At 36.5% G+C, this 25,146-nt stretch overlaps 1 protein-coding gene across 2 annotated transcripts in view; it reads right to left on the bottom strand.

Annotated features, from left to right (window-relative positions):
* The window catches only part of LOC136037209 (catalase-like), a 121,528-nt gene that overhangs the window by 68,914 nt on the left and 27,468 nt on the right, over positions 1–25,146 (bottom strand). For both annotated transcript variants that reach the window (XM_065719801.1, XM_065719811.1), the window contains exon 6: positions 16,778–16,957. In XM_065719801.1, coding sequence (XP_065575873.1) covers positions 16,778–16,957 — 180 coding nt within the window. The remainder of the gene's footprint in view (positions 1–16,777; positions 16,958–25,146) is intronic.

Below are 25,146 nucleotides of genomic sequence, written 5' to 3'. Positions count from 1 at the left end.
GAGCCAGCTGCTAATGGCTAATAAGTAGGCCTATGGACAAAATAACTCGCTTAAGTAACAAACTTGTACTTTCTTGAATCACAGACATTTCTTACAACCATTTGAATTACTAAACATAAAGAAAACAACCGCTTGGCAGTTATATATAACATGGCTATTATATGTAAAATTTGCACTTTCGAAGGCAGTATAGTTGACTTGAAAAACACAGCATTGATATCACTAGTCGAGCTCCTCGTCTTCGACAATCTCGTTGTCCCTGTTCAAACAGTTGATACCCTGACATTCTCCGCACGCGAACGTACACGCTAATCCATTTTTCTTGCAGCTGCATCGCGAGTTCTCGCAGCCTGTCTTACAGTTGCATCTCACGACACTCAAAAGAGTCTGAGGTGCGGGCAACAAATGGGTCATGACAGGTGAGTTTTTATGGTCTCTGAGGACCCAACCCCAGTCAGCCGGGTCGAGGTCAGCTGGTTCCCCTTTCCAACAGGATACCTGGAGGCGCACTCGCTGGGAGTGGAATGAAGCTGCAGCTTCGGTTGGCGGAAGCCTTTCAGGCTTAACAAACGCCGTAGTATTAGACAAAGAAACTTTTTCCAAGAAAATTCGATGTCGCAGCTTAGTGAGATCTTCGTTTGGTCGTGCTTTATACAAGCTGAGGAGAAGATATTCACCCGCTTTCACAATTTCATCTTTGGACGATGATTCATCCAGAAACACTTTGCATTTTTTTCTGAACACTTCGCTCTTCTTCAAAAGAGGTAGCACAGCTTGCTTTCCAAGTCCGAAAACTCGTGAGGTCGTATCACATCCCAAGAGTGCGTGCCCTACCAGAAGCAGCCTGGATACTTCTCCCATTTTTTTTTGCACTTCGTTGAAACTCTGTTTGCTTCGCTGAAACACTTCGTTGAAAGCAGAAAACTCTGAAACAATAGTTCTTGGCAACGACACTGACCTTCTGATTCTACTCTTGTATCACCTCCCGCCTAATGCAAAAACACTTTACTTCGAATCGTCAACGAACGCAAAAGAAGCGATAACACGGTTCTGGTGCCTCAACGAAGTGCAAAAAAAATGGGAGAAGTATCCAGGCTGCTTCTGGTAGGGCACGCACTCTTGGGATGTGACACGACCTCACGAGTTTTCGGACTTGGAAAGCAAGCTGTGCTACCTCTTTTGAAGAAGAGCGAAGTGTTCAGAAAAAAATGCAAAGTGTTTCTGGATGAATCATCGTCCAAAGATGAAATTGTGAAAGCGGGTGAATATCTTCTCCTCAGCTTGTATAAAGCACGACCAAACGAAGATCTCACTAAGCTGCGACATCGAATTTTCTTGGAAAAAGTTTCTTTGTCTAATACTACGGCGTTTGTTAAGCCTGAAAGGCTTCCGCCAACCGAAGCTGCAGCTTCATTCCACTCCCAGCGAGTGCGCCTCCAGGTATCCCGTTGGAAAGGGGAACCAGCTGACCTCGACCCGGCTGACTGGGGTTGGGTCCTCAGAGACCATAAAAACTCACCTGTCATGACCCATTTGTTGCCCGCACCTCAGACTCTTTTGAGTGTCGTGAGATGCAACTGTAAGACAGGCTGCGAGAACTCGCGATGCAGCTGCAAGAAAAATGGATTAGCGTGTACGTTCGCGTGCGGAGAATGTCAGGGTATCAACTGTTTGAACAGGGACAACGAGATTGTCGAAGACGAGGAGCTCGACTAGTGATATCAATGCTGTGTTTTTCAAGTCAACTATACTGCCTTCGAAAGTGCAAATTTTACATATAATAGCCATGTTATATATAACTGCCAAGCGGTTGTTTTCTTTATGTTTAGTAATTCAAATGGTTGTAAGAAATGTCTGTGATTCAAGAAAGTACAAGTTTGATACTTAAGCGAGTTATTTTGTCCATAGGCCTACTTATTAGCCATTAGCAGCTGGCTCAGGAGTCAGGCCTCCCTTCCCCTTTTCCGTTGTTTCCTCCAGTTTTGTTCGGTTTTCATGGTTCTCGTTTTCTTTCCTTCATTTTAGGGGTCAGTTTCGTGATCAGCAGATAGAAAAACCCCAGAAAACACATTTCCACATGCTTTCTACCCCTACCCTGTATATTTCCCTTTTCCCCTCCCCCCCCCCATTTCCCTGTTTTATGTTAATCGATTTTTTTATATCATTTTATTTCTCAATTTCGTAATCACCAGATAGGAATACCCCAGAAAATATCTTTCAAACCGCTTTCTACCCCTACCCTGTATTCTTCTCTTTTCTCCCCTCTTTCCCCTGTTCCCCCGTTTTCCGTAGTACTCTTTTTCTATACTGAATTTTAGATGTCAATTTCGTAATCAGCGTATGTGAAAACCCCAGAAAACTCACTTTAAACTATTTTCTGGGCATGTTCGGCATTTTTCCCATTTTCCCCCGCATTTCCCCCTTTTCCCCTGTTTTTCGGGTACTCGCCCCACTCGGATTTATGGGGACTTTTAGTATGTTGTACAGAATTTTTTTCTGATCATTTTGGTACCATTTTCGTTTATATTGCAATTTTGTCCGGGTCAAACCCTAAAAGTCCTGGACTATATTTCATCGTATATTATTTATTTTCACCTATATGCAGCACGCTTCATCGCAAAAATGAAGGAAGGCAAAAGGTTTATAGTCAACTCATTTTTTGTTCACCCATTTTAGCTGAAGCACCTTCATGGAAAGGTTAAACATTTGAGGCTAAAACACATCTTTAAGGCCTTAAATTCGACTACTTCACGTAAAATAATCCACTGGCCTCCAATCTAATAGCCAGTACCCAACTATATTAGTTTTATTTGATAAATAGCCCACAATACGGCAAATTTTTTAAGGACTGCATGCATGCTAGGGACTGGTGTCATACGGAGCAGTTGTAGTTTTTGAGACTAGGAGACTATATATGATCCCTTTTAATGGTTCTCATAATTTTTAGTCAACTTGGCCCTATGCGAGCCACATTTACTGCTTTTCGTATTTACGTACATAGTAGGTTTATGATTCCCACAAATTTAGGAATATCATTGTATAATTTTCATCAGTATCGCAACTCTTCTCAGGGGTGGTTAATTCCCTTTTTCTATACTTATTCAAATTTTTACGCGCTAATAGCTTTTGTGTGCATGTTCAAAAGTAATGAATTTTTCATATTTAGAATAAGCATACAATTTTGATTCTTTTGATGCAAATACTGTAATCGAAACTTGCCAGGGGAAGGGGGCTTTTGTTATAGGCCTTTATGACTTTTAATTTAGCTGGGTAACCGACTACTGTGTGTGATGCTAGTAGTATTATTTAAACTTGGTTCCATCAATGTGGACACCCAGTGGCTCATTCGGCAGCAACAAAAGACTTCCACGTCGGAAAATCATGAGCTAAGGACCACAACTCGTTAAAAGATGTGCGTAAACCTCTTGCCTCAGTTACTAGGTAACGAACAAACGTTCTCTAGAAGCAGTATCAATACCGATTAATTTATCACAAAGCGTCAATCCTCATTCTAGAGTCTATTTATAGAACATGATGGGTGTAAATCCTATCAATTTGATACATTTAAAATTTTCTTATTGCTTATCGATTTTCATTTTTTTTTTGAATATGATAATTGCACAGAATTCTATTCATGCTATTTATCCTATTGACATTTCGTAAGACTACCCCCAAATGTCTACCAAACACCAAACATCTCAATGGGAATTCAAACCTCTGTTGCTTATCAATCACATTTCGGATCGGCCCTGGGTGGCACAGTGGATTGATCTCTGCTTGGCAACATGGGACACGGGGGGTGATTCAGCTTCCACAGGGCCGACGCAAGCACCTTTTCTGATCAAGAAGCGTCGTTAATCCATAGACAATCTTGGATTACTTTATATCATTAAATGTACTGATACTTATCTGTTAGCCAGTACACACTCGAGAATTTGGATCTACATGTATGGGGTTGAAACAACTGAAACGCTTGGGACATAGTATATATATAGTATATACATACATATATATACACACACACACACATATATATATATATATATATATATATATATATATATATATATATATATATATATATATATATATATATATATATATATATATATATATATATATATATATATATATATATATATATATATATATATATATATATATATATATATATATATATATATATATATATATATATATATATATATATATATATATATATATATATATATATATATATATATATATATACTACTACTACTACTACTACTAATAACTCACTGCAGCACCAAGCCGCCTGAGGCCAACACAGCTACGCACGCTCCTCCTCCAACCTAACCTATTTAAAGCCTCCCTCTTTACACCCTCCCAGGAAGTTCCCATTTCCTTTAAATCCTTATTTATGACATCCTCCCAACCCAGACAAGGACGACCTGCTTTCCGTGTAGCCCCAGACGGTTGGCCAAAAAGGACAATCTTCGGTAATCTGTCATCCTTCATCCGTAGAACGTGGCCTAGCCATCTCAACCTTTCTTTCATTATAGCCCCAGAAAGCGGGATTGAACCACACTTTTCGTACAACCTACTGTTTGAAATACGGTCAGTCAGCCGGGTACCCAGAACAATCCGTAGGCAATTTCTCTGGAAAACATCTAGTAAATTTTCATCTGCTTTTCGGAGTGTCCATGCTTCAGAGCCATATTTGACCACTGTCATCACTGTAGCTTCCAATATTCTAATCTTGGTTTGTAGGCTTATCTTTCTATTCTTCCAAACTTTTTTTAACTGTGAAAAAACACCCTGAGCTTTAGCTATTCTACTTTTAACATCTTCACTGCTCCCACCATCTTTACTAATAATACTACCAAGGTAACTGAAGCTCCCAACCTGATCAATCTTTTCGTTACCTAAGGTCACCTGTTCATCTTCACTTATTCCTAACCTTAGTGACTTAGTCTTCTTAACATTAATTTTCAAGCCTATTTTAGCACCCTGAACTCGTAAAACCTCTAAAAATTCATTCATTTTGCTCACACTTTCATCTAATATGCTTAAATCATCAGCATAATCTAAGTCCAGGAGCGTTCTTCCTCCCCATTTGATTCCATGGTCTCCAATTGCCTTTCCTGTGCTCCTTAAGACGAAGTCCATCAAAATGATCCATATAAAGGGGGATAGAACACAACCCTGCTTAACTCCTGATTTAATACAAAACCAGTTGCTAACCTCATTTCCTACCTTAACCGCAGCAGTATTATTCTCGTACATAGCGCAAATCACTTTAATGTATTTTTCTGGTATACCATATAACGATAAGACCTTTGTTAACGCTGTTCTATCAACAGAATCGAAAGCTTGCTCATAATCGATAAAACTAAGGACCAAAGGTGTTTGACAACGAAGGGACTTCTCAATTATTAACCTAAGAGTGAAAACATGGTCGACACATCCTCTACCTTTTCTAAAACCGCATTGTTCTTCCCTTAAAACTTTATCTACAGCATGTCTCAGTCTAAAAAGTATCATATTACTCAGTAATTTGCTACCTACAGAGACCAGACTAATGCCTCGATAATTCCGACATTCACTCTTGTCACCTTTCTTATACAGTGGTTTAATTAAGGTTTTCCTAAAATCATTGGGTACTTCCCCTTTTTCAAAAATCATGTTCATAATCTTCAGTAGCTTATTCCTAACCTCAGAGCCACCATATTTAAGGAACTCATTAATCATACTATCAGCACCTGGGGCCTTATTATTTTTTAATCCTTCTAGTACTGTCGCTAATTCTTCCTCACTAAACAAATCTTCCTTCACATCCAAGGTATCACAAACTTTTTCATTTTCATCTATATCTTTTCCTGCAACTGTATCTCGGTTTAGCACATTCTCAAAATGTTCCACCCATCTTTCTTTAACTTTTTCCTTATCACTAATTGTGACCCCATTTCTATCTTTAACTGGGACTAGTCCGGATCGGCTACTCCCTTTCAATTTATTAACATGCCAGTATAATATTTTACTATTATGCCGTCTAGCCGCATCTTCCAGATCCTCAGCAATTTTATCCATCGCCTCTATTTCACATCTCCTTAGTTCATATTTTAATGCTTTCTCCACTTTCTTTACATTCCTTTTGTTTTCATACGACCTATCGCTCAGATAATTCTTATACAAACCCCTTCTACTCTCTATTAAACCTAAAGCTTTTTCACTAATATTCCTAGTTGCTGTCTTAGCACTCTTCCCTAGGACACCATCAGCAACTTCACAAATTGTTTTTCTGAAATTATTCCATCCATCTTCCACATTGTCAAATTTTAAACCCTCAAGTTTAGTACTCAACTGTTCCTGGAATTTTTTTCTCAAATTTTCATCCTGAAGTCTACCAACATCATAACTTCCCGGGAGGGAGTTACTCTTCCGAAATTTCAGCTTTAAATTAACCTTAGACACTACTAGATGGTGATCTTTACTTTTAACATCAATAACGGCACTCCTATACACCCTAGTATCTTGTATTGATCCTGCTAGTCTTCTGTTTACAATAACATAATCAATAAGGTTTGCTGTCTTACCATCACGTGAATACCATGTCAACTTATGGGCCATTTTGTGACCAAACACCGTATTGGTTATAACTGGGTTGTTATACCTACAAAATTGCAAAAGCCTATAGCCATTACTGTTTTCTTTTCCTACACCAAAATTACCTAGGCTAGGATACCATCTATCCCTATTTCTACCAACCTGGGCATTAAAATCTCCTAGCAAAAACACCATATTTCTACCTGGTACCCTGTCTATTTGCTCCTGTAACTGTAAGTAAAATTCATCTGAGTCACTAGTATCTCCATCAGTTGGTTCAATGGGGGCATATACTACAATAACTGATACCCTAAACTTTTTAGTCATAAAATGAGCAATTAGTATTCTATTATTAATACCTTCCCAGCCTAAACAAGACTTAGCAGCTTCCTTATTCATCATGAGCCCTACTCCCTGTCTATGTACCCCATCCTTCCTTCCTGAGTAAACAAATTCTATGTCACCTAATTTCGGTTAAATATAGCGGGGTTCATGGAAAATGTAACCTAAACTAAACAAAATAAGAACTAAATATTTATTAAAATATACCTACAATATAGTTTTCAACTGAGCCGAAGATAATTATGTTCATATACAAACAGCAATAAACCGGTTATTGTCTAATTTTATAGATCCGAGTTCTTGAGTATGTACTGGCTAATAGGTAAGTACCAATATACTTTATACATTTATTTTTATGGCATTCTATATTACTACGTTGCTCAAAGGAAAAGAAGCGATATTGTACATTTTTGAAAGATACAAAAAAAAAAAACATTTCTGGATAGTAAACTAGAAAAAAAAACAAGCATAATTAAATTCAATAACAAAAATTGAAAAGGTTACTTTTGAATAATCAAAGCAGAATAAGGAATCCATAAAATATGAAAAAAAATAATAATTAAACAAATATTTAAAAAAATTTTATGTACATATGGGCAAATTTGGGATATGGGGGCTTGTGGGAAACAGCTACTTTCCAAAGCTTCCTCGGGGGCATGAGCCCCTATATAAGTAGCAAGAAATAGATTTGTATGGTAACTAAAAATTCACTATTATGATGCAGGAACCGAGGAGCCAACGGCTCCTCCAAAAATTATGCAAACTTTCCACATATGGTTATGAGTTTGTTATATATGCTTTAAGATTTTTAGTACAGAGAAAATTGCCAAAAATTTAGCTACAGTTGCGAATATCTTTTTCATGTTAACGCTGTTGCAATTATTTTGGCACAAGCTCGGCGATTTTTCAAAATAAGCTGTATTACTTTTCACTCTAACTCAAGTGCAGAGAGAAACAGTCTAATCGGAGAAAAACTTCAATAAATCGTTTGAATAGGAAGAGAAAGGAGAAAATACCAAGCACAGTCAATCTGTGGTTTGGCTTCTACAAAAGAGAAACTTCACTTCTTCCATAAATACGAAGCCTGACTGAAATTCTTTACCTCTTAAATTTGTTAGGAAACATTAGCCTAAAAAGGGATCTTTTTCAGTAAAATTCTAAAGGAAGAATGAAAAAATTAATCCAACAGAATAGTAATGCCTAAACCAAATTGTCATCTTGTTTCTAAGGAAGAATTTTAGTCAATTGTGTCTTAGTCAATTGTATGAAAATTAAATATAAAAAAAACAATTTTTTTTTCAACTGAATGTAAGGAGCAACATTAAAACTTAAAACAAACAGAAATTATTACATTTATGAAGGGGATTGCCCCTTCCTCAACACCTCATTCTGTACGCTAAAGTTTTTTAGTACTTTCAAAAAACCGTCTTATTGTTTTAATTAAACGGCCCTTGTGTTTCAAGAGTCATTCTTAAAGAATTGGGACAAAATTCAAACTTTAGCGTAAAAAGCGAAGTGTTGGAGGGGGCAATCCCCTTCATATACATAATAATTTCTGTTCGTTTCTAGTTTTAATGTTGCTCCTTACTTTCAGTTGAAAAAACTAGTTTTTTTAATTTAATTTCTGATCGTTTTTAAATAATGCCAGGAAATCTGGTCCCAACTCCAAGGAGAAATCCCCCTCCCCACGGAAATATCATCTAGACAATTCAATCCCGGTGAAAATTTACCCCGGACAATTACTCTTAAATACTCCACGCGTAAAATTGAGACGGAAAAGAGAAAGCAAGACAGAAAAAAAATTTATAAGAATTATGACAAATTCCCCCAGTGCATAATTTCCCCTGACAAGTTCACTCCCTAGAAACTTCCTTCTCCATGGAAAATTTACCCGTGGGAAAACTCCCAGCAGAAATGTATGCATACATCCCAATAACAAATACTATGCGTAAACAATGGGCAAATTTTATAACTTAAATACCTTTCCCCTGTAACTTTGGCTGGTGCGGGGGGTCATGTTATACCTAAAGGCATAGTTATTGGGCATTTCAACTATGATGAACAAAATGGCTATCTCGAAATTATGATTGGACGATTTTGGGAAAAAAGGGGCTTGGGAGAGAGCCTAGTTGCCCTCCAATTTTTTTGTCACCTAAAAAGGGCACTAGAACTTTTAGATTTTGTTCGAATGGGTCCTCTTCCGACATTCTAGGACCACTGGGTCGATAAGATCACCTCTGGAAAAAAAAAACAAATAAACACGCATCCGTGATCTTTCTTCAGGCAAGAAAATACACAATTCCACATTTCTATAGATAGGAGCTTGAAACCTACACAATAGGGTCCTCTGATACGCTAAATCTGAGGGTGTAATTTTCATTGAGATTGTATGGGGATGTTTGAGTTTCGGTTACTATAGAGCCGGGTAGCTCCTTACTTACGGTTCGTTACCACGAACGGTCTCATACTCCAAGACAGGTTTCCTAAAGGTTTAGTTCAATCGAATTAAAATGTCACAAGAACCTATGAACTGTACACTGATCTTCTAGTGTTGACAATACCCAAGTGTGAAAATGTAGTTTTATTTTTGTTAATGTCGCCAAAACAGAGGGATTTGAAAAATAAAAGGAAACATTGGGCCTAGACTGATTATGTTACAAAAATAGACATGATCTTGGCCAGACTGATCTGGTCAAACGGTCAGACTAATCCGGCTGTTCCTAATACAGGCTAATTTTGATTTACTACGACCGCCAGTTATTTTAAGAAAGGGCTGCTTACACTTTTATGGACTGATGAGTACATCGCCATTTTGTGAACTACCCTTGTTAACTAATTTCATAGCAGAATATTTTTCAATATGAAAAAAAAACTTCAACTTTCATCAAAAGCACACAATTTTTGATTAAATAAAAAGAAAAGGATTGCATGCATAATTATACAATAAAACTCGAATGGCTAGTAATCAAAACCTGAAGTTACCAATTTCCTTCTAAATGCTTAACTTTTGAAGCATAGATGTACATACCCAACCCTTTGAGGGGCAGAAATCACGTTAACCCCAAAGAGAAGAGAGGGGACAATAACGGAGCTTTGCGTCAAACCTCCAGAATGCTGATCAAATTGACGCTTCTCGAAACCCTTCATACTTCTAGAAGTTTTTCAAAAGTATTTGTCGAATGATGGTTCTATATTAAAGGAAGATTCTCTATTGTGTTTGTTGAATGGTGGTTCTATATTAAAGGAAGATTCTCTATTTCTAACCCCCTCCCGCAGACATAATACAGCAACAACACAGAACTTTCAATATCAAATCAGTTCCTTCTACCGTCCAATCACGAACGGCAAAGCTAAAAATGGCGAAACAGCAAAACTAGAAAGATAGAATAGGGTAAAGAGCCACTTATTTGTGTTAGTTGACACATTGTTTAGCGACTCAACTGAAATATTTCAAAGCAACTAGTGAAATGCCATGACACACGAACTGGTTGCAAGAAACGGACGGAATTCACCTGCATTACGAAAAAACACATTTCCACGAACCCGGAATACTAATTAAAAAGCCTATCCCATAAATAAAACATTTTGATAGCAAACAGCAGCTTATCAATTCCGAGGCAGCAACTCTGAAATTAAGTGTCATCAAAGCTGCGCACAATACAGATGGCAGTAATATATTTTTTCCATATTCAAAATGCCATTTACGTAATGCATATCCTAGATACAGGAGCACATTGCGCTTAGTGTGCAGGTATACATTTCAGTTTCATTTAACTCACAAGTCTGTGTTTTTGACTAGCTTTAACTTTTATCCTTTTTTTATAAAAATAATCAAAGAGTGAAGAAAGCAAGTTTCAACCATTTGTATTTTAATTTTTTTTTTTACAGAGAACTGCTTTTAATTTTAATTTTTTACTTCATTTATATTATTTTATTTCTTGATGGAATAATTTTAAGACGAAGTAAGCACAACATGTCGTCCTTTATGATTTTTTTTTTCTAATTTCAATTTCAATTTTATTTGTGCGTTTATTTTATACAAAATTGATAAACGTAATAAACGTTGTAAACATCTTTAAAAAGTTAAAAACATCAAATTTTTGTTTTTTAGTAAAAATGATTTTAAAAAGGAATAAAACACTTTTCTATTCGCATTTTTCACAAAGATTTCTCTCCTGTTTGCGACTTTGAACTTTCATTTTACTTAGGTCTTTTTTATTTTCAATAAAAAGAATCAGAAACGAAGAAAGGGCCTCTCAGCCATTAGCATCATTTGTATGCAAGCAACAGAGAAAACTAGCAGTGTACGAATAATTATCCCAGCTTCTTGGATCCTCTTTTTCTATATGAATAGGGATGAGAGGCCCAATTGTCACCATCAACATAATAAAGAATAAACCCATGCTCATGTCAAGATGTTTTCTTTTTATCAAAGAGATAAATGATATATAGGGGAGGACATGTATTCAAAATTCAACAAAAACTTGAAATGACAGAAAATGTTACAAAATTATAAACAAAACAGCACTTGCGATTATTATAAATGATTACTTTTATCCAGTGCTTTTGCAAGTAAACAGAACTTGAGCTATTTAACAAACTCGAAGGTCATGGCCTATTTATTACCATTATAAGGATATTTTTTAATTATCCGGCAAATGTTCAAGTTTTATAGAATAATTAACTGGGTAAGTATATATCGGGGATAAGCAATTTCGAAAGAAAGCCTTTAAATTTAAAGCTCTTCGAAATAGTTTTGGCTCTCACCCATCCATTTGCCTAAACTGTTAAGTCAATCAAGCAACAAAGATAACTAGTAGTATATGATAATTTATCCCAGCTTCTCGGAACCTCTTATTCTACATGAATAGGGATGAAAGGACAAATTGTCACCATGGACATTATAAGAATAAATCCATATTCATCACAAGATGCTTTCTTTTTATCAGAGAGATAAATGATATACATTGGAAGACATGTTTTTAGAATTAACTAAGAAATTGAAATGAAAGAAAAATATTATAAGATTATAAAAAAGATATCAATTATTATAAATAATTACTTTTATGCTTTTTTACAAGTGAACAGAACTTCAGCTATTTTAGATATTCGAAGATCACGGCATATTTATTACCATTATTAGTTTTACAGATTAAGTAACTGGGTCAGTATATTTAATTCTCAGAAATAAGTAACTTAGTAATTAGTAACCGGACTAACGACACTTGTTGACTACTAAGGTCCCTGCGTCGACCCTGCAGTGTGTTGCTACTGCGAGGTTCGATCTCTGGGTCTCCTATTACCAAGCTAAGGTCTAACACACTATGCCAAAATGGGACACTGGGATAAGTAATTTAAAAAGGAAGCCTTTAAATTTCAAAAGTTTTGCCAAACAAACAACAAGTAAATAAAAATCAGAATGGCCTCTCATAAAAAGACCAAGAAACGAAGAAAGTGCCTCTCATCCATTAGCATAATTTATGTCCAACCAGGCATTACAGAAAGTCAGCAGTACACAACAATTTATCCCAGCTTCTTGAATACTCTTGTCCTATATTGAACAGGGATGACGGGACAAATTGTCACCATGAACATTATAAAGATTAAATCCGTTCTCATCTCAAGATAAGATGTTTTCTTTTTATCATAGAGATAAAAGATATATGGCTGAGGAGACGTATTCAGAATTCAATAAGAACTTGAAATGATGGCTAGTTATTCTACAAGAGCTTTGACCATATAATGTGATAACAATGGAAACCATTCTCAAAATAATATCCTCAACATGATATATCAGAATGTAATGATGATGGATGAATACAAGTATAAGTATATTAATAAGGAAAGGGAACTTTCTTCTTCTACGAAAAGATCAAAAATATGTGGAAGAACATTTACGAGAAATACGAAAGTCAAACGTCGTATAAGTCAGGATAAATGAAGGCGTTGAACCATTTCTTCAGGGGATAAAGGTTTCTTGCCCATAAAGTCGATTTGCGATTTCTACTCTGATTCTAAGGGAATCCCCGATTACCCCATTCCAATTAATCGTTCATCACTAGTCAGTGTTACGGTTGAAATATACTATTTTGTGTATTTTGGTATATTCTCCTCGCTTTTACTAGAGACCCCGGGTCTTCTTTTAGGATTTTCAGAGAATGGAAAACTGTTCCCTAAATAACTAGTGTAAGTTTTTGGTCATTTTTAGGTAAAACCAATTTGCGACTTCGATCCCGGTAGACTTCCCCATTATCCCGATTAGTCGTTCAGTCCCTTATCCTTAGATATGTGTCTTTGTAATGAAATATAGTAGGTTGTTGGCCATTTCTACAAACTAGCTTCAATTTTACTAGGGAATACAGGGGTCTATCGTGGTTTAAAAGGAGAGGTAAAGTTATCCATACATCAGGGTTGCAGCAATAGCTGCAAACTACTAAAGAGCGTGCCACCGCCCATAGTAACCACAAATTTAAAAACACTTCTGGAAAACCTTTAATAACTTTTAAGTAAGAATAAAAAAAAAATACCATTTGAAGCTGGTTCAGAAAAAATAACTTTCATTACGATTAACTTCAACTGAAGACGACTTGGCGGAGGTGCTTGTCGAAATATTTGCTTGTTTTTCGTTTTTATATTTTGCTACTGGATGACAAATCCTCGTTCTTCTTACCTATTTGATTCTATTTTTCATTTATTATATCCTCTCTTTCCTTGGTTTTCATAGTTTAATAGTAAAAGTTTGCAATAAAAACATATTTATTGGAATTTCGAAAGACAGTCTAAAAACCCTCAAAACTGGTGATGAATCGAAATGAAAACTGTGCAATTGAAATTGCCTTTGCCGAAAACCTCACATAGATTAGTTACAGCTCCCTCCACACATTGAAAGACAAAAAAAAATCACTTTATTTATATAGATAGCACTAATGTATCCTCTTTTTTATTCTTGGCTTATTTGATTTTTATTGTTTTTTTTCCCTTCACCACTAGCAGGGAACTAGAAAGGCATAGAAAGCTGTTTTGAAAGCAAATTGACATATTTAGTGTCTTTCGTAATTGACATTAAATGAAAAAAAAGCACTTTATTCTTTAGATCGAATCTCAAGTTTAAACTGTACTTTATCAAAAGTTTTTGTTTAAGCAAAGAAGCATCCTTTTTCTTTCTTTTCAAGTTTTAGCATAATCAATTGCAGTGTTATAATTTCACTTTGCTTTTTAACTACTTCAGATACAGTACAAAATCAAGGCATTAGGAATGCAACAACAAAACTGATGTTTTATTAACATAAGAAAAATAAAGAAAATTGACTTATTATAACTGACAAAATGATAATTATTTTTTTTATAATGGATAAATAGCCAAAATTAAACTTTGAATGGCCGATTCCCCCAGAAATCTAGGATTCCATTTCGTAGCAAATATTCAGACTGGCCTTTTCTATGGTCTTTACACTTTCATGTACTAGTCTACAACCTAGAAAAGTGAAGTACTATTTTAAACTACAATCTACCTTGCAAGAGGGGAGGTCTCCAAGCAAGGGCCCTCTTCGTCACCAGAACAACGTGATGTATAGTCTTTTTGTATTATAATTGAACCATTTTCATACAATAATTCGGCTACGTCCTGTTGTTTTTAAAATGTGATACATACACGCCATCTATATCTACAATAAAGGTGAGGCTTACTGAGAAGCAATACTTGATTCTAGAAAATTAATCTAAAATTGGCTCATTCCTCATACTTTTCTAATGGAGAAGGATGCATCTTATTTGTGTTTCTTGACAAATCAACATTCTTTTTAATTTTAGCCAGTGTGCTAACCTAAATTGTGATAATTAATTTCCGCCCTCTCAAACGACACGCACTAAAAATAAAACACGCAGATGTCTTAGTTTTAAAAAAATATTAAAAACATGACAATCATTCAAAATATTAAAATTCCCCAAAAATGAATGTTTCCTTGACCCCCTACACCCAACGAAATATTCCATGAAATTTTCAACAAAATCCCCGTCCGTGAGATGAAAGAGGATAGATTTACCAAAACAATGTACAAAATTCAGCACAATTTTAATATAGCTTACTGAAGAATGACACAACCATAGACTCACTTGGCAAAGAAAAGGTTCGGGTTTGTTGTGTATGAAGTCATTATTATGACAGAGTTGAGGTGAACTGTTGAGAACTCGAATTTAGGTCACGAATCGGGAACCTAGTTAACGTCTATCTATCTCTTCCACTCATGCTTATTTTCCGGGAATATTCTTGAACATTAACACGAGTCAATCACGGGCTAAGGGGCTAAAACATTGGATATTTTAAGAGTAGACTATCCAGTATTGGCGGCTAAATGACTCGCATACCTATGCTACTGACAGAATATTATAATTGCCCCAGATTTTCTTCGTTCACCTTTCTGAATTTTTTTTTTCTCTTTGTGTTTTTTCATTATTGCTAAATGTGGCTATAAAGGGAATTATTGCATACATTCGACATCAGCATCTAATTGCAAACAGATAATAAAAAATTATCTTCATCTATATTTTGAGTAAGTTTGATATAATGTACAATCTGTTAAAGAGCCTATTAACATTCTGCATGTAATTTGTAAATAAAATAATTTTCTTTAGCCCCTGCTGCTGGAAACAGGATGCGATAGAATAAAATGAAAAGCGTCCGTTTCGTAGAACTAGATTTACATAGGGGAAAGTTGCTGCGACAAGCAAAACATGTAAATGGAACAAACTGTTATTTTAATTCCCATTGTGCTTACATTACATTTTTAACTCATTCAGTTTTAGACCTTTCAAAACTTGCCTCTTCCATGGCTGCTTCTTTTGTTTAGAATAAATTTAATCAATAATTTTTATGACTTATGACTTTATAATTTTTATGTCATAATTTTATGTCATAATTATGTCATAATTGTCATAATTATGTCATAAAGTCATAATTTTTATGACTTTTGCTGTTGTAAAAATAAAACTGACTAGTTTTCCGATAAAAGCTTGATTTTTTTACTAAATAAATAAGACCACGAAGCATCCACAGCCCACACGAAAAATAACTGACTATGGTGAGTCCAAATGATTTTTGACTACTCCGAACCACCTGCCTCTCTCTCCAGTTTCGAGAATGGCCACACAAGCCAGAAGGCTTTTTGACAATTTTTTTTGTATTTTTTTTGTGTTTTTAAAATAAATTCTCTTTCTCTATTAGAGTGCTAACAGGCTTCCTGATAGTATCAGTGGTTATTAAATTACGACTGACATTGTGCGTAGATTAGCCCCAACTTTCCCTATGGGGAAGTTCGCCGATCAAATTCCTGTCTTTACTTTGATCAGTTTTTAACTGAACCAACTTAGTCAATCTGTTGTGCGATCTTCCAATAAATGCTACCGATACAATAGAAAGAAACGGTCTCTGAAGGTGATGCAGTAGCTTCTAAGTCAGAGAAAGACACGAAGAAGAGAAGTAGAGAGTCAAGTGTAGCTTTTATAACAGAATATAGATAGCTTGCAAACGCTGAATGGTATGATTTGAAAATCCCCCTCCATAGATTTTGAAAAATACCTTTTTTGTATCTTCATTTGAAATATCTATAAAAAAAAGTGCCCCCCCCCCCTACATTTCAATGAATTAGCACCACTATGAGCTATACGACGGATTAAGGTAAAACCACATAAGCCTTAAGAAGAAAAAATACGAATGAGATATTTGCTAGACTTTGTCGAGGGTTTCTCAAGACACATAATTTAATGGGTTCACAATAATAAAAAGATGGCTCGAACTCTCGTCTGGATAAGAAAGAAAAAATTAAAAGTATTTAATGGGAAGATTGCTTACCTTAAAGTGAAACTTGCAATAGAAGACTTCGCCTTTCTCATTCAAAAGCTTGAAAGTATGGGATCCATAGCCATTCATGTGGCGATATCCGTCGGGAATTCCTCGGTCGGAAAACAGAAAACAAACTTGGTGGGTTGATTCTGGTCTCAGCGAAATGAAATCCCAAAACATATCAGCATCCTATCGGAATAAAGCGTTAATAGTCAAATATATAGTGAAAATACAACATATACGATCCGTATTATAATTGCCAATTTTCATCACGTTTCCTCTGACTTAAAACTTGTTCTTGTATAAGTTGGCAACCCTGATCCCAGTCCTATTTTTGTTTACAACACTCGAGTACCGTTGCATCACCAAGTCACCACTTGTCTATACTACGGTGGAGGATGTATTTTCTTCACGTTTTTCTCTTACTAAAAAACTTATTCTTTTGATAATTTCTTTTCTGGCTTTCTTTTAATTTTCATTTAAAGCATTTTTAAGCAGTTTTCTGCTCCTAGAAAAATTAATGAAAACTCAAAATTTAGATACAGCGCAAAACCTATCTTTCTTTCTTTTCTCTGTCCTGCTATATGTAGTTTGGAGGATGATATCAAACTATGTGGATACACAATACTAGTACTGTCAAATTTTGAGTCAATTTCCGAGTAACAACTAAGCTATCCATAAGCCAGGAAAAATAAGGGGGATCGTAACTAAAAAGTATTTGATATTAAATAAATAAATAAATAACTTTATTCCTCACGCCTTTCAATACAAAATTTCTATACAACTGACACCTTTTTAAAGGAAAAATGTTATGGCAGGGCGAAGAGCGGATCGACTGCGGCACGATTTCCATTTAAAGTCGTCCTACGTTAAAAGTCTCGAGATATGGTATGTTTATGTTTAGGCTGTTGGAGAAGGCTTCCAGTGATTTCATCTTTTCTACTGGGAATGGTAGTTTGTTCCAGATCCTGATGACCCAGGGTGTGAACGAATGATGGTAAGAATTAGATCTTGCAATCTTCATCTTCACGGGCTCCAATTGCAGACTGTGCGATCTTGTGTTGCTTTGGGGACTTTTTTGAACAAGCTTGTCTTTTACGTTCCCAAAATTCTCATGAACTATCTTGAAGAGGGTTTTTAAGTCTAAGATCGTTCTTCTTGTCTCAAGTTTATGGAGAGTGAGCCTTCTTACAGCTTCGTCATCCGGAAGGTTTCTGAATCCTTGAAGTCCTTTTACAAAGCGTTTCTGGACCCGTTCTATTCTGTCAATATCCTTTTTGAGATATGGCGACCAGATGACAGTGGCGTATTCAAGCTGTGGCTTGACGTAGCTTGTGTATGCTGATATCTTTGAGTGATTGTCAAGGTATCGTAGGGATTGACTGAGTAGCCAGAGAGTATTCGACGCTTTACGCACAACCAGGCCGATATGCTTTTCTGATTTGAGGTCCAAGCTCAGAATTACACCTAGGTCCTTTTCACAAGTAGATTTTGTCAGGTCGATACCTTTCATTTTGTATGAGTACATCGGATTTTGGCGGCCAAGATGGACGACAGAGCATTTTGCTAAATTTGGTGAAAGTTGCCATTCTTCGAGCTTCTCTGTCAGGGCATCCAAGTCGCTTTGGATTTGTGATGATGCACTAGCTTCTCCCAGGAGCTTCGTATCGTCTGCAAACAGGCCGAAGTCAGTTTGGGAAATGGCATTTATGCAAATGTCTATGTACATGACGAACAAGACTGGGGCGAGAACACTACCTTGTGGGACGCCACTGGTTGCATCTGTCCATGTGGATAGTGTGTCTGCAACCTTGACTGCTATTTTTCTATCATTCAGGTACGCTGAGAGCCAATTTTTTAGCTGTCCCTTGATTCCATAGATTTCTAGGCAGTGGATGAGTTTTCGCAAGGATATTCGGTCAAAGGCCTTAAGTAGATCGATTAGGATAATATCTATTGGAATCCCACGGCTAAGGGTAGACTGGATGTAGTCGTATATCACTACTAGTTGGGAAACAGTAGAACGATTTTTACGGAAGCCATGCTGATGATCTGAGATGAGGTTGTTGAATTCGAGGTGCGAGTTTACCTTTTCCACTATGACCCTTTCCATGATTTTCAGGAAAGGTGAAGTAAGGCTAATCGGGCGATAATTCTCCGGGTCACTCCGTTTCCCTTTTCCTTTGAAAATAGGTGTTACATGGGATAGCTTCCAGGAAGTAGGAAACTTGCATTGCTCGAATGAGATTTGGAAAAGTATTGCCAGGGGTTCACATAGCTCGTCTCTCACTTCTTTCAGGATAAAGGACGGGATGCCATCAGGATTAAGTGCTTTAGACGCTTTCATGCCCTTCATTGCTCTTAGAACACTTCCTGGCGTGAAGCCAATGCTGTGGAGCTCGCTTCCTGGGTGTGAGTCTTGGAGTTGAGGTAAATAGCCATCGTCAATAGTGAATTTGCTGGTGAAGAATTTTACAAGAGCATTCGCCTTATCTAGGCTAGTGCTATGGACCACATCACTTCGATCTATTAGTGTTGATAGTTTCTGTTGCTCGCCTAGCTTGCGTTTGCACAGGTTGTAGAAATCGCTTTTTGTTCTTATTTTCTGGAATTCTTCTCGTTCGCAATCTTTGTTGTAGATTCTGATAGCTTTTCTACATTTTGAGCTGAGTTTTTGACGCTTGGCGAGTCTACTTATGCTTCCAGAGGCTTTGTAATCCCTGTATGACTTCTTCCGGTCCCTGATGAGCTTTCTTATGTGCTTGGGAAGGAATATCCTTTTGCCAATGTGTTTGTTGTTGCTGAATGGTGTGGTTTGAGTGACGGCTCGGTGAAGTATGCCATAAAAAACTTCCCAGGCTTCGGCGATTGGTAGGTTATACACAAGGTTGTCCCAATCTGTATGCTCTAGTATTATTTTGAGTTTGTTATGTCTGTTTTATGGAAGTTTAAATTAAAAGTGGGTCCATCATCCTGTGTACGAATTTTGAGTTGTTCAGCACGGACTTGGCAGTGGACAGCATGTTCGTGGTCGCTTGTAACGGGGTTAACGACTGTTTTTGTTACGAACAGGTCTACCATGGGCGTATTGAATACAACTTCCAAAGTGTTGGTTTGACGCGTAGGCTCGAGGACACTCTGCGCTAGGTTCAACTCGCTAGTGAGGTCAAGATAGTGTATTAGTTGATCTTTTGAGTTCTGGCTTTTCATCCTGAAGGAATGATTTTTCCAATCCATTTCAGGTATGTTTAGGTCTCCGCATATCAGTACAAATTTAAATTTGTTACAGATCTTCTCCAGGTAGGCAGAAAATTCACGATCTGCTGTCAGTCCCTCTCTCGGCTTCTTATAAGTTGCTGTTGACCGGTACACGGCTACAATTGCCAGGCGAGAATCATCGTTAGAAGTTGGCATAACACAAGTTATGGCGTCTATTGTCTTATTAGAGAAACTACTGTGCTCGTATATGTGTAAGTTTTCCCTTGAAAGTATCGCAACTCCACTTCCCTGTGGTTTTGCCGTGTTATCCTTCCTAAAAACTTCATATTCTGGTATTCCAAATCTAGTCGATAGTATTTTTTCATGTAACCAAGTTTCAGAAATGCAGATTACATCGTATCGAGAGTTTTCGTAGAGGAATGCTTGAAGCTCGCCGAACTTTCCAACCATACTGTGTGCGTTAAAAATTAGTAAGTTTATCTCTTTTGGCTGTTCGGCTATTGTCTCACATTCGCATTACGCGGTTTGGGAGCAATGGCTCCCACCAGAAGACTGTACTGCTCTTTCGTCTTTGTTTCTCCTGAAATCCGCTCGTTTCTGAATCTGCAGGCAACCCATTCACGGTCACCAACTTTTTTTGTCCGTGAATGTGTCCCCTGAGCTTTCAAAAATGTGTCATTTTTAGCTAAAACGTGTCTATCTTGAAATCTCAAAAACTAGAGGCTATTTTTTAACCAGTTGTATTATTGACAAAAAGATGCTTTATAAACCTCAGCAAAAGCACTACTTTGGTGAAAAGTAACATTTTTTTCCAAACTACATATCCAGTTGGGAAATGTTTCGTCATATGTCATAAATTTACAAAATGTGTCCCTTTCTTCTCTTTTATGTCCCAAATATCTAAAATATGTACTTTTTTGCCCTTTTATGCCATTATGTCCCGGCTAATGGGATCGTTTCCTTTTAACATAAAATGTGTCCAGTTAGCAACCCTGATCCCACTCCTATTCTTGTTTACAACGCTCGAGTCCCATTGCATCATCAAATTTTACTTTGTCTATACTACGATGGAGGATGTAGCAGCAAAAGTTGGACATAAGACAATTCATTTCAAAATCCACGTCAAATTTATGCCATCTCATTTACATAGAAGTCAGATGAAGCTGAGTTGGACTATCTTTACAAGCAGTAAAGAAAGAACCAAGAGTAATTTTAGAATTTCTTTTTTGAATACTCTCAATTTGACAAATCAATTTGCTCAGTGTCCTGTGGCGGCGCAGTGGGTTTGACCTTAGCTTGGTAATACGGGACCCAGAGATCGAATCATGCCGCAGCAGTGCACTGCAGGGCCGACGAAGGGACCTTAGTAGTCAAGAAGCGCCGTTAATCTGATACAATACAATACAATTTGCTCAATATTTCTAAATTTTTCAACTTTAGAAAAGGATTTTAGCACAAAGCTTGCACATTAAATCACTTCGGATGTCAGGTCACTTAAGGTAACGTTTTAGTGAATACAAGGTCACTTAATTTAAGCTAAAGATTCAAATCAAACACCTTTATGATTTACAAGGTTTTGATATTCACTTTCAAGCCAGTGGAGACAGATATTGGTTTTAAGGAAATAAACTGACATCAACAAGATTTTTTCTTAACTGTTCAAAGTAACCTTCCCTTTATCAAGGTCGTATCTCGATATCTTAAGTAAAAAGCAATTTTAGTTCTACAAACTAAGCCTACTAGCATAGTTCAAACTTAAAATATTTAGCTATTTGCAAACTTAAAACTATTTTGGTAAATGTTCATCATTTGGTAAATTTCGACAAATCATCAAATTTGGTAAATGCTATTAAACACCGCCAGAGAGGGTATCTAGCCTAAATCAAGTTTCATTGTGTTTTTATGTCTTTTTGTTTTGTGTTTCAATCACCTCCTTCCTTTCGTCTAATGACGTCCTGGTTTTATCATTTTAGGTCATGTATACACTGATACCACTAGAAAATCCCTATAATAAATCCATATAATAAGCTACATCAAATACTTCCTAAAGAGTTATCATTGAAATGTCAACTAAGGGGAAGATGATTTAAGATATCTTTCAGAAATAAGAGCTGGGTAAATTTCTGTGAACCATTCTTTTGATTTATCGGAACCTAGTGTTTGTACCTTCAATAGTAGGCTTCCTAAGGTCTGTTAAGGGACCACGAGGAGTTGGAAAGTTCAGACATTTTAGGCCAAAATAATAAACTAAGTCGTCAGTGGCGGTTCTAGGCCTCGCAGTGGCGGGAGGGGGGCTGTCCCCTCAGTTATTCTGACATCTGACGTTAAATTCCTTTCTTTATATTTTTACACTCCTAAGGTAACTAATTGACTAAAAAAATTTTGTCAATTGACTAGCACCCCCCTCCCCAGTCCAGTTTAAAGTCTAAAACCGTTACTATAGTTCGCTTCTACAACTATAAAGCGAATTCAAGTTGATTACTTTCAATACAACATCGTATGTTGAGCGGTTGTGTCCAAGTATAATTTTTACGTCTCTATTTTGTACCATTTCAAGTGTGCCTGATTAGTCGTGCGTCAGCTCTGATTACCAAGCTGGACATATATATTCAAGCCAAGGTCTAACATAACTTCAAGTCTAATATAAGGGTTTTATAGAGATCCTTGCCGAAATATCTGCTTTACTTCGTTTTCTCTTTACCAGGATGAAAATTATCACCATTATTGTTTTGTATTTTTGTTTCTTCATTCTTTTCGTGTCGGTTTTCCGCAAGTAAATAAACTTTTTTTCATTGACCTACCCTTAACAGTTAAGACTGCCATCTAATGTGAAATGTTTTACTCTATCCGATTCCGTCAACCATTTTATTGTATCTCAACTAGAAGTGCCTCAATTTTAGATTACTCGTTTACCGTATCTCACATTTTGCCATTTTGTTAAGAGCGGTTTTGTCGTATCTCATGGGAAAATTACATGGGCATTTTTGTCGTAATTCCACCAACGTACAATTTTGAAGAAGAAAAGATTTGGTAAAAGTTTCACAATGAGTCACAAACGGACATTATTTACGTCTGCACAAGCTGCACAATATTTACAGGAATCCAGTACCTCATTTTTGTGGAATTGAACAATATTTTGTTCTAAGAATATAATATATATTATATCTTATATTATATATATTTATATTATATATCGTACATATATAGAGTATAATTTAATATTATCAAATACCGGATTTGTTATGATTTTGTTGCGTATCAGTGGTCAGAATAAATCTTGGCTATGATCGTATTTTGGTAGTGCTTCTTTGTAACGCAGCAACCTGTCGGTAAGTTTTTCGCAGTTCGTATTATTGACTTACAAATAAAGTGAATATACCCCTCGATGCCTTTTTTTTATGTTCTTTACGAATTTAACAATCACTTCTATCGCAAATTCAAATTTAAGCAATTTTTGACCTCACCTAACTAACCCAGCCTAACATAACTAACCAAACCTAACCTAACTATAAATAATTTTGGCGCTGAGAAAACGTAGTATTATTTTGTCTAAAACGGCCGAAGACGCATACTTTAATTGAAAAATTGGCATCAAGGAAGAAGAAAACGGCATAGACGGCAAAATAAAATTTATTTATCCAACTTAATCGTTGAAAATTGGTGCTTATAGATTATATAACATTAAAAAAATGGATTTATAATCAAACAGTAAGTTTCTCAAACAGTCTGAAACAGTCAGAAAATCAATGAAGCATACTGTTGCACTTGGTCCGAGTTTGAGGCTGGAGGTGGAGCAAACGAAATAGCTAGTGGACTATTGACCATACTAGAAAAAGTTCTTGATGCTTACCCTGATATCTGTCAGTTAATTACTTAGTCGGACTCCTGCGTGTCCCAGAACCCAAACTTAATTATAACCTTCGCCATCTGAGATGTTCTAAGAACATTTCCACGCTTAGAAAAAGTGGCTATGAAGTATTGTGAACCATTCGACTATGCAGGAGGTTGATGCTGTACATAGCATTATTGAGTGGGGGCTAAAGCACCTTGATTCGTTTTCTCCACAAGATCTGGTGAGGAAGTTACTGAAAGTAAGAAAGACACGTCCTTTAAATGTCCTGCAAGTGAACCGGTCAAAGTTCTTTGACTTTCAAAAGCCAGCAAAGTTGTACAAGTATTTGTTGGTACCGTATTCAAAGGCAAAACAACTTGAGTTCCGTCAGGATAACGCTAAGAGAGTTTGGTTCAAAACTTCCTTCTCTGGAGACTTGCAAATGGCTACTATATTACAAGAATGTACTTCGGTTAAAAAGTGTGCCAACACTTTGGCTGTCGTTGTGTTGTTGAACGTCTTGTTTTGCCAAACTTTGTGGCCAGAATATTGATCTACCTGATGCGAAAATCAAGAATCTCCTGAAGTTCATTCCCAACCAAGACCAGAAATATTTTAAAATCAAGATTCAACAATACTACAAGGCCAATGGGGATACAGAACGTTTGGAAGCCTCTCCGTCTTTGCGAGATCCATGTCCAGATGATGATTTCATTGAAACAAAACGGCGGCCAGCAAAGAAACTAAACAAAAAATGAACGTTTCTGTGACTTTTTCAAATAGTATTGCTGCATCAGAACTCGTTTGTCTTATCTTCATGGTGAAAAGAGTAGGCAGCCCACACCATTTTGTCGTATCTAAGTTTACTAAAATTTCGGTAAGGTCAGATTGTCGTATCCGTATTTCAGATATCTGTATTTCACAATGAAAACTTCACCTTTTCCATCTCATATTCAGGAGACCCTCCTAGTTATTTTTTCACTTTATTTTATGTATTTGCGAAGAAAATCGGTTGTACCACGTAAGATCCAGCAAAGGTGAAAATTTCAAAGTCGTTTTTCTCGGAATTTTGAAAACCCTAGTTACGACAAAACCGCTCTCACGGGACGATATGTTTAAGCGTTCATAATGTTCGTCACAATGAGTAAGATGAGGTTTTATACGGCCCACTGAAAATAATGTGATCCCCCCTTCCCCTCCAAGCACTTAAATCTATCATTACATACGTTTACGTATCTATAATGTTTTGCGAAAGATCATTAATATGCTAAAGACCATAAAGATCCGTTTTCATACGCAAACGTTATCTATAATTCTTGTCCCCAGC

This window comes from Artemia franciscana, chromosome 2 (assembly GCF_032884065.1).
Source record: "Artemia franciscana chromosome 2, ASM3288406v1, whole genome shotgun sequence".
In the NCBI taxonomy this organism is placed as follows: Eukaryota; Metazoa; Arthropoda; class Branchiopoda; order Anostraca; family Artemiidae; genus Artemia; species Artemia franciscana.
Note: the sequence above shows the minus strand (reverse complement) of the source record. Positions and strands in the feature narration are given on the sequence as shown.